The 12,971-nt window shown below is 35.2% G+C and overlaps 1 protein-coding gene across 1 annotated transcript in view; it reads right to left on the reverse strand.

Moving 5' to 3' along the window:
* Positions 1–11,660, reverse strand: part of LOC128243457 (protein virilizer homolog) — a 44,513-nt gene extending 32,853 nt beyond the window's left edge. Inside the window, exons 1-11 of the mRNA XM_052961247.1 lie at positions 11,581–11,660; positions 11,217–11,329; positions 9,440–9,526; positions 7,763–7,811; positions 6,542–6,674; positions 6,036–6,253; positions 4,690–4,861; positions 4,420–4,522; positions 3,615–4,094; positions 3,274–3,369; positions 2,039–2,133 (exon numbers count right to left, since the gene is read on the reverse strand). Of these exons, the coding sequence (XP_052817207.1) occupies positions 2,039–2,133; positions 3,274–3,369; positions 3,615–4,094; positions 4,420–4,522; positions 4,690–4,861; positions 6,036–6,253; positions 6,542–6,674; positions 7,763–7,811; positions 9,440–9,526; positions 11,217–11,329; positions 11,581–11,646 (1,612 nt within the window). The 5' untranslated portion in view covers positions 11,647–11,660. The remainder of the gene's footprint in view (positions 1–2,038; positions 2,134–3,273; positions 3,370–3,614; positions 4,095–4,419; positions 4,523–4,689; positions 4,862–6,035; positions 6,254–6,541; positions 6,675–7,762; positions 7,812–9,439; positions 9,527–11,216; positions 11,330–11,580) is intronic.
* Positions 11,661–12,971: the final 1,311 nt, after the last annotated feature.

Raw genomic sequence — 12,971 nt, forward strand, 5'->3', positions numbered from 1 at the left:
TAGTGACCTAGTATTTTTAACCAAAAACACCCATATTTATACTTATCGGAGATCTTATTCATACAAATAACCTGATCAACAGAAACTATTCCATTTGTGTGAGGAAAATGAACATTTTATAAATACATCAGCTTTTCCAATAAGATCTGTCCCAGCGACCTAGTTTTTGACCCTAGATGACACACTTTATCATCTAAGATTTCATGTAGACAAATATTTTTAAAGTTAATTAAAATTTAAGTTTTTAAAAAAATATGGATAGATATGAAATTCATGATTGGGATGCATGTTTATAAAATAGCAATTGAATATAGTTGTTGACTGATATTGATAGGTTAGGTAAGCATTGTGTAGGCATGATTATATGAAATGGTAACCCTTAAAGATAATGGTAAACACTTAAAAGGCAATCCAGACAGCTTTGTGGTCAGTCGAGAAGGTTTCCATGACATCTGTTTTGTGAGGCATATCTGAGACATATATATGGTCAAAGCCAGAGTGGTAGTCTGAAGTTTCACATGTAGGTGAAGGCTTTAGATTGATAGAGTCCATGTGCTCCTGAAGATTGTGACGGTCTGCACTGGGCTTCAGTTGGTCAATGTTGAAGTCCCCAAGGGCTATCAGTGTATTGTCATTGGCTGGAAGTTGTGTGAGGAGATCTAGGAGACCAGTAATCTAACATTTGGTTTACGGTAAACAGTTTAGTGAAAAACGCTTTGACGACCTTAATTCCAGATGAACAACTTGACCATGTTTAGCATGCAGATTGGTAACACTCTGAAGTTCAATATGTGGTTTGAGGTTAATGAATATGCCATCATGTGGTCTTGTCTAGGTGTTTTTGTTAGTATGTATGTAAGGTAACAAAATGTCATGAAAATTGGAGAAAAAAAAATTCAATAGCCTGCAGGAAAAAAACTGTAATTTTTGCTAAAATTCTATTATACTTTAATGTGACTAAGATATCCTGGAGAAAAAAAATCTGTAAAAGTTTCCTCAATTTTTTTTATATGACATCGGGAAAATATTTCCTAAGATTTGACCTAGTGACCTAGTTTTTTATCTGAGGTGACCCATATTTACAAATGTTTGTGACAACATGTAGACAAATATTCTGACCAAGTTTCATACAGATTTGACAAAAAATTATGAATATTTATGACCGTGGAATTCTTTCTCCTAAGATTTGACCATGTGACCAAGATTTTGACCGGGGATGACCCATATTAAAGAACTTTCAAGATATTACGCAGACCAATATTCTGACCAAGTTTCATAAAGATTTGACAAAAATTGTTGAATTTATGACATGTAAAGATTTTTCTAAGGTTTGACCTAGTGACCTAGAATTTGACCCAAGATGACCGATAAAAAATAATAAGCAAGACAAATTATGCAGACAAATATTCTGACAAAGTTTCATCAAGATATGAAAAAAATGTTGAATTTATGACGTGGAAATATTTTTCCTAAGATTTGACCTAGTGACCTAGATTTTGACCCGGGTTGACCCATATTAAAAAATATGCAAGATATAATGCAGACAAGCATTCTGACCATGTTTCATCAAGATTTTATAAAAATTGTTGAATTTATTACCATGAAATATTTCTTCTAAAGATTTGACCTAGTTTTTGACCCAAGATGACCCATATTCACATATATTCAAGATAACATGCCGACAAATTGTCTGACAAAGTTTGATAACCATTGGATAAAAACTCCATAAATTACATAAATGAAAAGTTTTTTAAAAATTGTTAACGCACGCCCGTGCGTAAGCCCACCCGCTCAACCACCTGCCGGCCGGTTTTCGCCATTCTATAACCCGTAATTTTTCGATGAAAAAATGCTATGTGCATCTGGTGGGAATGAAACCCACAGCTTTTTCTTTCGTGGAGAAACACTCTTTATAACGTCACTACAGCAGCAAGCTCAGTAGCAAGACAATATAACTGCTAGTATACATTGAATATGGAATACCAAATTGCTCTTCAAGTTGAATGTATAGCGTTCACGGAGAAGCAATATAATGTACCATTAATATCCTGGTCTGGTGATGGTGAAAGTGGCTGTTCAGGAAGGCTGTCTTTCACTCTGTATATCTCCCGACCGGCTGACACATGATCAACCCTGCAGACATTCATAATATCAGTCTTTGAAATAAGACTTTTGGATGAACAAGCACAAATCCTTAAACTTATGCTTGCCTTAAGCAAATTTCAACAAGCCTTGCTATATAAAATCAAGAAATGGAAGAGCAACCTACAGTACAGGGTTACAGGATTGAGATAATTTTGACAACTGGCATATAGTATGGCACATTAAGGTAGTATGTTTAAACACTATAAACAGCATACTCTTTCTCACACATTTGTATTTATCTGAGTAGGAACAACAAGCCAAGTTTTATTAATGTCTCAGATGATTACAATTATGACTCAAATAAACTAGAAATAACAAGTAGTAGATATTGATATGCAAGTATTTGGACAACCTTCAGATTGACTTTCAATCCTTGAAACTTTATAAACAAAATCTGTTGTGTAAATAAACAGTTTGATCTGTTGTGAAAAAAACTGATGAAAAAATATGAAATTGTGCAACCAGTCTGCTCCAGTGAATACGAGTTTTAAAATGTGAAATCAATGAATGATATTTTTAAGACGTGATAACAGCAATATATGTGGATATAGAATTGTCCAAGATATTATGCCAATTTTCATTCTGACCAAGTTTGGTGATGATTAGATAAAGGCTTCTACAGCTATTAACTTATTGAGCAGACAACATACTGGAAGCAGCCCGCCTGCAGAAATATGGGGTGTTTAAAGTATGCACATTTTATGCAGATTGAAAAAAAATATAATTAAAAATAACACTAGTCAAGCTTTGGCAATATCATTTGCCAACAAAAAATCAGCGCCATTAAATTTGATAGCATCAATAATCTTTTGTTTGTTAAGAGTATGCATATTTTTTAATGTTGGCAACATGCCAGTACTTCTGATCACCTGTTTATCTCATTTTAAAACAAGTTAATTGAAATAAATCTTTATTAAAAAACATCTTTAAATCATCTGTTTACTCTGAGCACCCTGGTTATGAATCTAGTATCTAATCTGTGATTAATCCATCTCATAATCTGATGCTCAAGTACTCATTACATTCCTTAAAACAACAATTGAATATTTGTTCATTTTTTTCTGTTGCAGAAGTATTAACAAGTGGCAAGGGCCCAATCATAGTAAAAATATACCATATATTACATACCTATCTGGTGAAATGGACCTTGATCTTGCCTTGTTTGGAGATGCTGATCTTGACCTTGAACTAAACCTGTCCCCACTAAATGACCTTGACCTTGACCTGAACATAAAGTTTACTGAATGAAATTATCATATTTGTAAATGTTTTGGAATTCCAAATGAACCAGAAATCAAAACCTCAGAAATATTTATGAATGATTTCATAAACTACTGTCAATATAAACATGTAATACATAAAGACAAAATCCCACTTATACAGCTGAGCTTACCAAGATGTTAATACTAACAAAGAGACCAATATAAGTGGCATCCTGGCCAAACATAGCATCCATGATGATCACTTACCCTATGGAAGGGCTCCTTGGTGCTTCCGTCTCCATAAACACGTCTCTCGACATGTCCCTAAAGTCATCACGTGTCCTGTCTCTGAAACCTGCCTCACGGATGTCCCGCCCTATCACACGTATGGTCTGTGGTTCAAGCTCTAGCTCCCTCTCCCTTTCCCCTTCTCTGTAGCCTTCCTCCCTACCTTGGTCACGATCATAGTCTCGCCCCCTTTCTCTTTCTATATTCATCTCTCGATCTCTCTGATCCCTTTCAAAGTTCCGATCCCTATTAGAATCCCTATCTCTATCACCCCTATCAAAGTCCCGATCCCTCCTCTCATCGTAACCCCGTCCCCTGTCCCCCCGATCATCGTATCTCTCCTTACTGTCCCTGTCTCTACTTCCCCTATCTCTCTTGTCCCGATCCCAATCTCTCTCGCGGTCACGATCATCACGGTAATCGCCACGGTATTCCCGGTCACGGTCACGAGATCCCTCTCTGGAAATTAATGACTCCCATGTTGATAAAAATACAATATTACAAAGAGACTAATTGAGAGTTTTAACATTTCCTCTAAGTTTGTTCTGCAAAGTTGGTTAAGATAAATTAACTTAAAATCTGAACTTGTAGAAAAAATCTTAACATTAAAATTAGAATAAGCCTGTTTTCACTGAAAGTACAATCCAAGCATATTGACGAATGATGTATTATGAACTTGTATTTCACAAGTGCTAATAAAGGATTTAATATTTCTCTTGGGACTGTCCTTTTCTAAGCATTAATAGTTTATTTCATTAGTAAAAAGTGAAGAAGCGGTGTATACCTTGAGGTTGGGTAGTCCCTGGAGCGCCTGTCCTGATCATGGTAGTTCCAGGAGTCTGTTCTCTCTCGTCCGTCATCATACCTCTCTCGTCCTCCATGCCCATCTGACAGGACCAGAGGTATGAAATAAATGGTCCAAAAACACATACATTTAAAATGTTGATACAAAGTTGGCATTCAAAACCTGGTCATAATTTTATTTTTTATTTTACTTGAATGCAGAAAGCTGCTTGTATGCTATGGATCTTTTTCGTGATGTAACATAACTAACCTGGGGAGAATCTGTCGGTGTCAGCGGGATGTCTAGGGAACTCCCCGGGGCGGGGATAGTCCTGAATGGGTTGGGCCAGCCCTAGTGACATCTGTCCTGGGGGTAAGCCAGTGGGAGCAACCAGCACTATGGGGTGGGGCTGCAGACTGGGAGTGATTGTCATTGTTGAAGACTGGAAAGTATGATGAAGCTTACAGTTTGTACTAATTTCTTTCAGCTTCATTGTGACAAAAGTTAAACAGTGTAATGAGTTAAACATGAAGAAATCACAATCAATTTCAAGACTCCTGTCTGTTTCAAAACGAGCCAAACAAGATAAAGAATGCCTGAACAACTTGACTTCCGAATTCCAACATTCTTCCAAGTAATTGAAATAAGAACCAGCGTGCAAGTCATCCTCTGGTGAAATATTTGCAAGACGTTTTAAAATAATACTTTTACACAGCAGGGCTCCCTTAATACTGAGGATGCAAACGAATATTCAAATATTATATTAAACATTTGGTATTCAAACGTCAAAATCGATACATGAATATTCGTTGTTATGTTGTTATTATGCTGAATAAATAAGATAATAAACCTTTTGCCAGCAACTGTATTGTGTATAAGGTTCTTTTGTCTTATTTTTACAATTTGCCCCTAGCACCAGAGGCATTATCGTGATTACAATACCCTGCGTACAATCTTATGTCAATAACATTTAAATGTACTATAAAACAGTCCCCGTACTTTTACGATAGCAGACTATAAAACAAGTTCCAAATATTTTTGGTACATTAAATGACCATGCAAATTAAGATTCACACCGATGTGTTTTCTTGGCTGCCAATTAAGCTGTGCAATATAGCTTATATTGCCATGATGACATGTTCTAGTTAATTGCCATAAACTGTTTTCCTTGTTTCGATATATCGTTAATGCTTTGAAATCTAACTGTATAATATAGATATTTATGATATATTTCCTGTATTGTTGTACAATATATGAATCAAAATCCACCTCCATTTTCATTTTATTATTTAACTAGTTCGAGAGTTTGTTCGGCTTTTCATAGTTATATTTAGTAAAGGTCAATCCCGATTGAGGCTACAATTTCCCCTCTCAGCAGTTTCTATACTGAGCAAGAATAGTTGATTGTCCTACAGATATTTATGACCCTCTGTTGGCACCTAACATCATTAAACAGGGAATTTATGATCTTCCCAAATCTATTTGCCTTCAAATGTTTGTTGAAAATCCAGTTTTTTGTTGGGATTTTTTTTTGAAAATGGGTAATGAACTTTATACCATAATGTCAATTAGAAGAATAAGTATTCTTTCAAAGTCACTACTCTTTGTTCTCCTACCTGGAGGTTAGCCTGGTTCAGCTGTTCTTGTATGTAGTCCAGAGGGTGTTGTGTGGTGTGGGGCGTGGCAATCACCACCGGGGGCTGGGCCAACATCTGTGATGTGGCATCCCATTCCTTGGGCTCGATCTTTGGCTCGATCTTTATGCTCAGGGGGGTGGAGCTGGTAGGCTCTATTTTTACACCGGGTGTCTGACTTCCTTGTGGTACTGATGCAACTGAAGCAAGGTTAAGAAAGCCAATAAATTGTAGCAAAAAGTAATAAAGGGTCATATGTTAATACACAGATCGATTTTTGATCTCTAGAAACTAGTTCACAACATAATTTCTAAATCGATTGAATGAATTCTACTTCCTACAATATCTCTGGAATATTTTTCCCAATATTGGGAAAAAAACAATTCCAAAGACATAAAAGAAAAAAATCTGGTATATGCACAGTTTCTAAATGCTCAAATTGTGTGCTTATATACTTCTTGAATTAATTAAAGGAAAAGTGAGGTTACCAAGTTTCTTTGGCTGTGGTGGTGGAGGTGGAGGGAGGGACTCGGTCTGGACACTGACACTGGTCAGTTCACCGTAGATGGCAATTGTAAGTGTGTTGTACCAGCCCTTCAGAATCAGCCCATCAGTTGGTATCTGTAAGAAAATATACCGTATGCAAATTGGTCAATGATGGTTGGCTTATTATAATAACGATATAAATGTAGGTGTTTATTACCTTTCTTGGCACTACTTACCGGTGAGGACTTCATGGAATTTATCCCAAATTAGAAGGCAAATGTGGAGGGAAAAGGTCACTCGTAGCATTGTCCAGTGCAACCTTTCCTCATTATTCCCACCCAGGTTTTCCAGCCCATGCATATACTTAACAAACCCTTATAATATTGTCCTTTGAATATTTGAAATACATAATTACCCTTTCTCAGATGATATTTTTGGATTAAAATATATTCTAAAATTGACTTACAATTATATCATACATCTTATAAATGCTCACAACTGTAACAAACATGAACAAGTCTTTATATGATAATATGTCCTCAGCTGTATATTCTATACCAAGACATTTGTCCTCAGCTGAATATTTCATACATGAATATTTGTACTATTAAAAATGTATATTTTATACTTGAATATACAGTTGAACATCGCTATTCCGAACATCATTTATTCAAAATTTTCGCTTTTTCAAAATTGACATTGAAGACGAGTATGTTACAACCCTTGATGTCAGAAAATGAGCGATTCATTTGGGTGATGCAGAGTGTATATAATTGCTGGTTAACACAACCCGAATATCATTCGAAAATGTCTATCTCAATAAATTTGATAGCCGCATTGCTCATCCTACACGCTACCGAACAATATGGAGAAAGGCTCTTTATAAACTGTGCTATGTTCCGAATGCATACATGTGCTGTCATTTTGTTTAAATATTTATCTTGTTTTTATAAAGTATAATAGCAAATTATTTGTCTTTCTTTTAACAATAATTCAACAATCATCCGAAAGATCACTCCAGCTAAATGAATCGTATTGGTAACGTGTAACCCACATTGCAATCTTCACGACTAAATATTTCAAGTCATCTATAATTTTCGCGCTCGTTGTCATTTTCTGAAAATTGTTAATCCGAAATATCGTTATTTCGAAATTATTTTTGGGTCCCTCTGATTTCGGATTAACGGTGTTCAACTGAATATCCTCAGATGAATATTTCATACCTGAACATTTGTCCTCAGCTGGATGTCTTCATTTGCTTTGTATTCCATTCTGCAGACAGAACAGATAGAATAAACACGTGTGTGAGATCACTCTTATCAATTACAGGGGCCAATTGTATAAAACAAACGAATTCGATGGTTTGGTCAAAGTTGGCCAAAATGTTTATTGATTGGCAACTTTTTATTGAATAATTACTACTAACCAATCAAATAATTTAACTATGTAAACTAACCAAAAAATAAACAAGTTAGCCAGGCTTTAAACCATTGCCCGCAGTGACGGATCCTTGTCGTAGTGGTAAAACACTTAACTGTCAATTCAGGGGTTGCATGTTCGATTTCCCAGCTGCACCACTTAAACAAGAGGGCCATGATGGCCCTAAAACGCTCACCTAAGCAAAGGGCCACAACTCAGAGGAGATGTTTTTTAAAGCAAAACAGGAAGTTGGCCAGATGGTTGTTGTTGTTGATCAATGTGACCCCTTGTTGTATTTTTGTAGAGGGTTACCCAAGGAAGCTTCCTGTAACGCTTCATTGAATTTGGACTGGTAGTTTCAGAGGAGATGTTTTTTGAAAAAAAACAGGAAGTCGGATATTTTGTTGTTGTTGTTGTTGATCAATCGTGACCCCTTATTGTATTTTTGTAGAGGGTCACCCAGGAAAGCTTCCTGTAAAGTTTCATTGAATTTAAACTGGTATTTTCAGAGGAGATGTTTTTTTAAAGGAAAACAGAAAGTCAGCCATTTTGTTGTTGTTGCTGTTGTTGTTGTTGATCAATCGTGTCCCCTTTTTGTATTTTTGTAGAAGGTTATCTAAGGAAGCTTCCTGTAAAGTTTCATTGAACAAAGACAGGTACGTTTAGAGGAGATGTTTTTTAAAGCAAAACCATAAATCAGCCATTTTGTTGTTGTTGTTGTTGATTAATCGTGACCCCTTGTTGTATTTTGTAGAGGGTCACCCAAGGAAGCTTCCTGTGAAGTTTGATTGAATTTGGCCAGGTAGTTTCAGAGGAGATGTTTTTTAAGCAATTGTTGACGGACGGACTGACTGACGGACGGATGACGGACAAAGACTGATCACAATAGCTCACCTTGAGCACTTTGTGCTCTGGTGAGCTAAAAATACTCAACGATTTCCAGGAGGGTTCCTGTTTGACAGTGCTATACACTGGTACACCTTAAAGAACCAGGGTAGCTCTAACCAGTTAACATTCTGTCTGAGCACTATGCTCCAAAACTGACAATCTTATCGGAGCACTTGCCAAATGGGTAAGGTGTGAATGCAAGTAACAATATAAATAAGCTTACACACCACCACCATTGCCTGCAGCAGGATTAGTTTGATGATTTAGTAGCTACATATTACTAATATGACTTATAAAACTATAGGGGCCATATTCATTAAGCTTGAAAATGTTCAACTTAATCAAATTTTCTACTAGAAATTTAAGAAGACCCCATTTAAACACTTTAATATCTTGTGTCAAGGAAATATACATGCATTTTATGGACATGATTATTTTCATAACAATTCTTGGGATTTAAATTCAATAAAACAACAGTCTTCATTTATTTTTGGGGCTCTTTATGACATTTGCAACTTTCAAGCTAAAACATTGAATGCCTGTTTTACGTAGTTCATTTCATTGCTGTTACATACTGTAAAGAATATACTTACAATCCTAGTTTTTCAAAAGTTGAAGCATTTGGTTTACTCAAGTTGTTCACAAACAGCTCAAGCTTGAAGTTTGCTGGGTTTGTGGCTCTGAAAAGAGTCAGAACAAATTTGCATGTTGATATCTGACTGCCGCCTTTTTTATTTGGAATAATGCATTGTTTTTACTTAATTTGAGAATTTTGTTAGAAATAATCAGTATTGCTAGATTAGGAAAGTGAAAGATTTGCTCAAATTTGCTTTTAATAATGAAAACATTAACCCCTTCTCACAAAACAATTCAAACTGGTGTCAAATTTCTTTCCAAAATCCTTTTTACAATGATTACCTCAAAATAAATATACAAAAGGGAAATAGGAATTTTTAATTTTATTTTTTGGGAAAAAGTATGTTCTTGCTAGGGTTGTATACCGGTACCAACAAATTAATAAGCAGGGCTGTCATTCCACTGTAGGGGAATGTGGCCAGGGCTTGCAAGCAATTTTACTTATTCATAGGATAATATCTATCAGTGTGCGACATTAACGGTAGCCCGATCACCCTTGGCAACAGAAAATTGTCCCGGACTTCCAAAAAGTTCTTTTGGATGACCCGACTGGCAATGAAATCATCGGGCTTGTTGGTTAAAAAAATCAAATTTCAGACTGTCAATACTTTTTGATATAGTGAGAAATTGAAATTTGGATTTTTTTTTGTTCTTTTTTTCAAATAAACTTATTATTATTCACAGGCGGCAGTTAAATATATACCAAAAAATCAAAGGAAAAGAGATCTCAAAAAATACTTATATTCTAATTAGAATATTAGTATTTTTAGGAAAAAATGCTTTGAATTTTTGGTTGATCTATAGTTTTTTGATAGATGATCATGTTCCAAATAATTTTTGTGTTGAAAAAAAAAAGTTTTACTGATCTTTTTTTTCGTAAGGGTATGTGGCCATAGAGTCACGGACATTATAGATTATGGACATTACGGACCAGACATAACGGACCAGATTTGGGGACATTACAGATCATATTTCGGGAAATTACAGACCATCTCAAGAAACATAACGGACCATGATCTATAATGTTATTAACATTTTTTTCAATTTATTCACCCCATTGTCTTCATTCTTTAATGCCCTCAAATATGGTATGTTATAACGTTAAAACAAACTGTGAATAAATTATAATTCATGGTCCATTATGTCTCATAATACGGTACATTATAAGTAAAAAATAACAACTGTGAGTTAAATTATAAATCATTGTCCGCAAATATGGTCTGTTATAAAGTTAAAACAAACTATGAGTAAAATTATAATTCATGGTCCGTAATGCCCAAAATACGGTACATTATAACATTAAAACAAACTGTGAGTTAAATTATAAATCATTGTCTGCAATAATGGTATGTTATAAAGTTTTAAACAAAATGTGAGTAAAATTATATATCATGGTCCATAATGTATGTTTTGTCTGGTGCGTAATGTCCATGGTCCGTTATGTCTGTAATTCCATAATTTAGACTCCCATTCATACAAATTGATTCAAACATGTGACAGCATAATAAAAATGCCTCTATCATGTCAATTCCTATCCAGGCAAGGGGAAAAAGTAAGGCTGAAATTGGTACAAAATGAGACAATTCTTGGGACTAGGTACCAAGTGTTCTGCCTTAGTTTTGGCATTGGGAATGGTGCCAAACTTCAGCCTAAATTGCACAAAAAAACTAATTGAAATGGTCATTCAAATTATATGAAAAATTGAACTTATTAGGCTAATGAAATAAGCTCTACCCAAGCCTAACTCCACCCGGCACATCTGCCTGAACACGGGTCTGCAGTGGTATCACTCGAACTTCCTCTATCACAACTGGCCGAGGGAACTGAACTAAGTCCAGATTCAGCTCCTGAATGAAATGAGAATAATTTGGAAGTTAGTAAAAATAAAGTATTGATATAAAGTACCGGGATGCGGTGATAATATTTCTGTTTGGTGTAGGTTGTAATAAACGAACTCCTATTACTATGTCAAAATTAAACTTTCAGTTATTGAATTAGACTAAATCTGCAAATGCATCAATATTTTTCCAGTATAAAGATTAGGCTCATTTTATAAACATTAAAGTAATATTAAACAATCAATATAACTTTAGCAAACCTCTGCACTTTCATGAGAAAAGGTTTCGAAAAACAAAAGTTCCATTTCTTGCCGGTTTTCTACCATTTTGTTTGTTGTTGTATCATAAAAATGCGTTGCCGTATAATAATACAATCAAGACAAAACGTCTTACAGTCAAACATGTCATGAAATAAATCCAATACGTGAAGTTTAAAGGCCTAGTTTAAGGAATGTCTGGCATGACAATCCCCTGCTGTGCATCACCTGCTAATTGCACTGATGTCACAGTAGGGGCCAATTTCCTGTTTATTTGTTTATTGGCTCAGGGCCATTTAGGGTCCATTTCTAAAATAAAACCTCCAAAACTGCACAGCAGGATATTTAGATCGGAGATTTGATAAGAAAATTACGGCTTACATTAAGATCAATACACAGACATTGTGTACAATAATACACGGTTGTTATTTTTATTTTATTTTTTCTTAGTTTGTTTGTGTGTTTTTGCAGAATGGTGCACTTATAGAAGAATTAAACTAGGCCTTTAAGGCGAACGTTTACAGTATTGTTCCCAGCTTGCAGTGTGTCCGTTGAGTTGAGACAGGGATAAAAAAACAGCATTACTGAACGCACTTAATGTAGTACAGCACCAAACTTTAATTAATCAAAGGTAACTCATATATCATGATAAGGCTCTGCAACTCGGATGACTCCTGGCATCAAGGAATTTGTGTAGTAAAGAAACCGTCTCCATAACACAAAGCAGAAAGCCAACGACCCACCTCACAAAACTAAATATAAATCCAACAAACAACTTCTCCAGATGGGACTTCGTCATGCTTGCTTGTCATACATTGACAACTTAATTACTACGCAGCCAACCGATACCGACACGAGCCATTCCAAACGTTTCTGGAGTTTCATCAAGCACAAGAAAAAAGATAATATATCTTTTTCAGGACTGATGGGTCATGGTCAACTTTATTAAGACCCAAAAGCTAAATCCAACATCCTCAACCTCTAATTCAAATCTTTCTTATCAGAAAGTAGTCTTGGCTCCAATCATCAATTCACGTATTAGTGAATGGGGAATATCTTCCACCCCACAAACATCCAGTTTCCCCAAATATCTCCGTCACATACAGTGGGGTAGAACATTTACTCATCCTGAGCCCTTAAAACAGGTGCTGGTGGAATAACTCCTCGAGTATTGATGGAAATAACTTTTCTTCTAGCCCCACTCCTTACCACGTACCATCTGTAGATATATATACTCGCTCACTACCGGCAATATATATATATATATATATATATATATATATATATATATATATATATATATATATATATATATATATATATATATATATATATATATATATATATATATATATATATATATATATATATATATATCCGATGACTTGCGAAAA

This window comes from Mya arenaria, chromosome 8 (assembly GCF_026914265.1).
Source record: "Mya arenaria isolate MELC-2E11 chromosome 8, ASM2691426v1".
NCBI lineage: Eukaryota > Metazoa > Mollusca > Bivalvia > Myida > Myidae > Mya > Mya arenaria.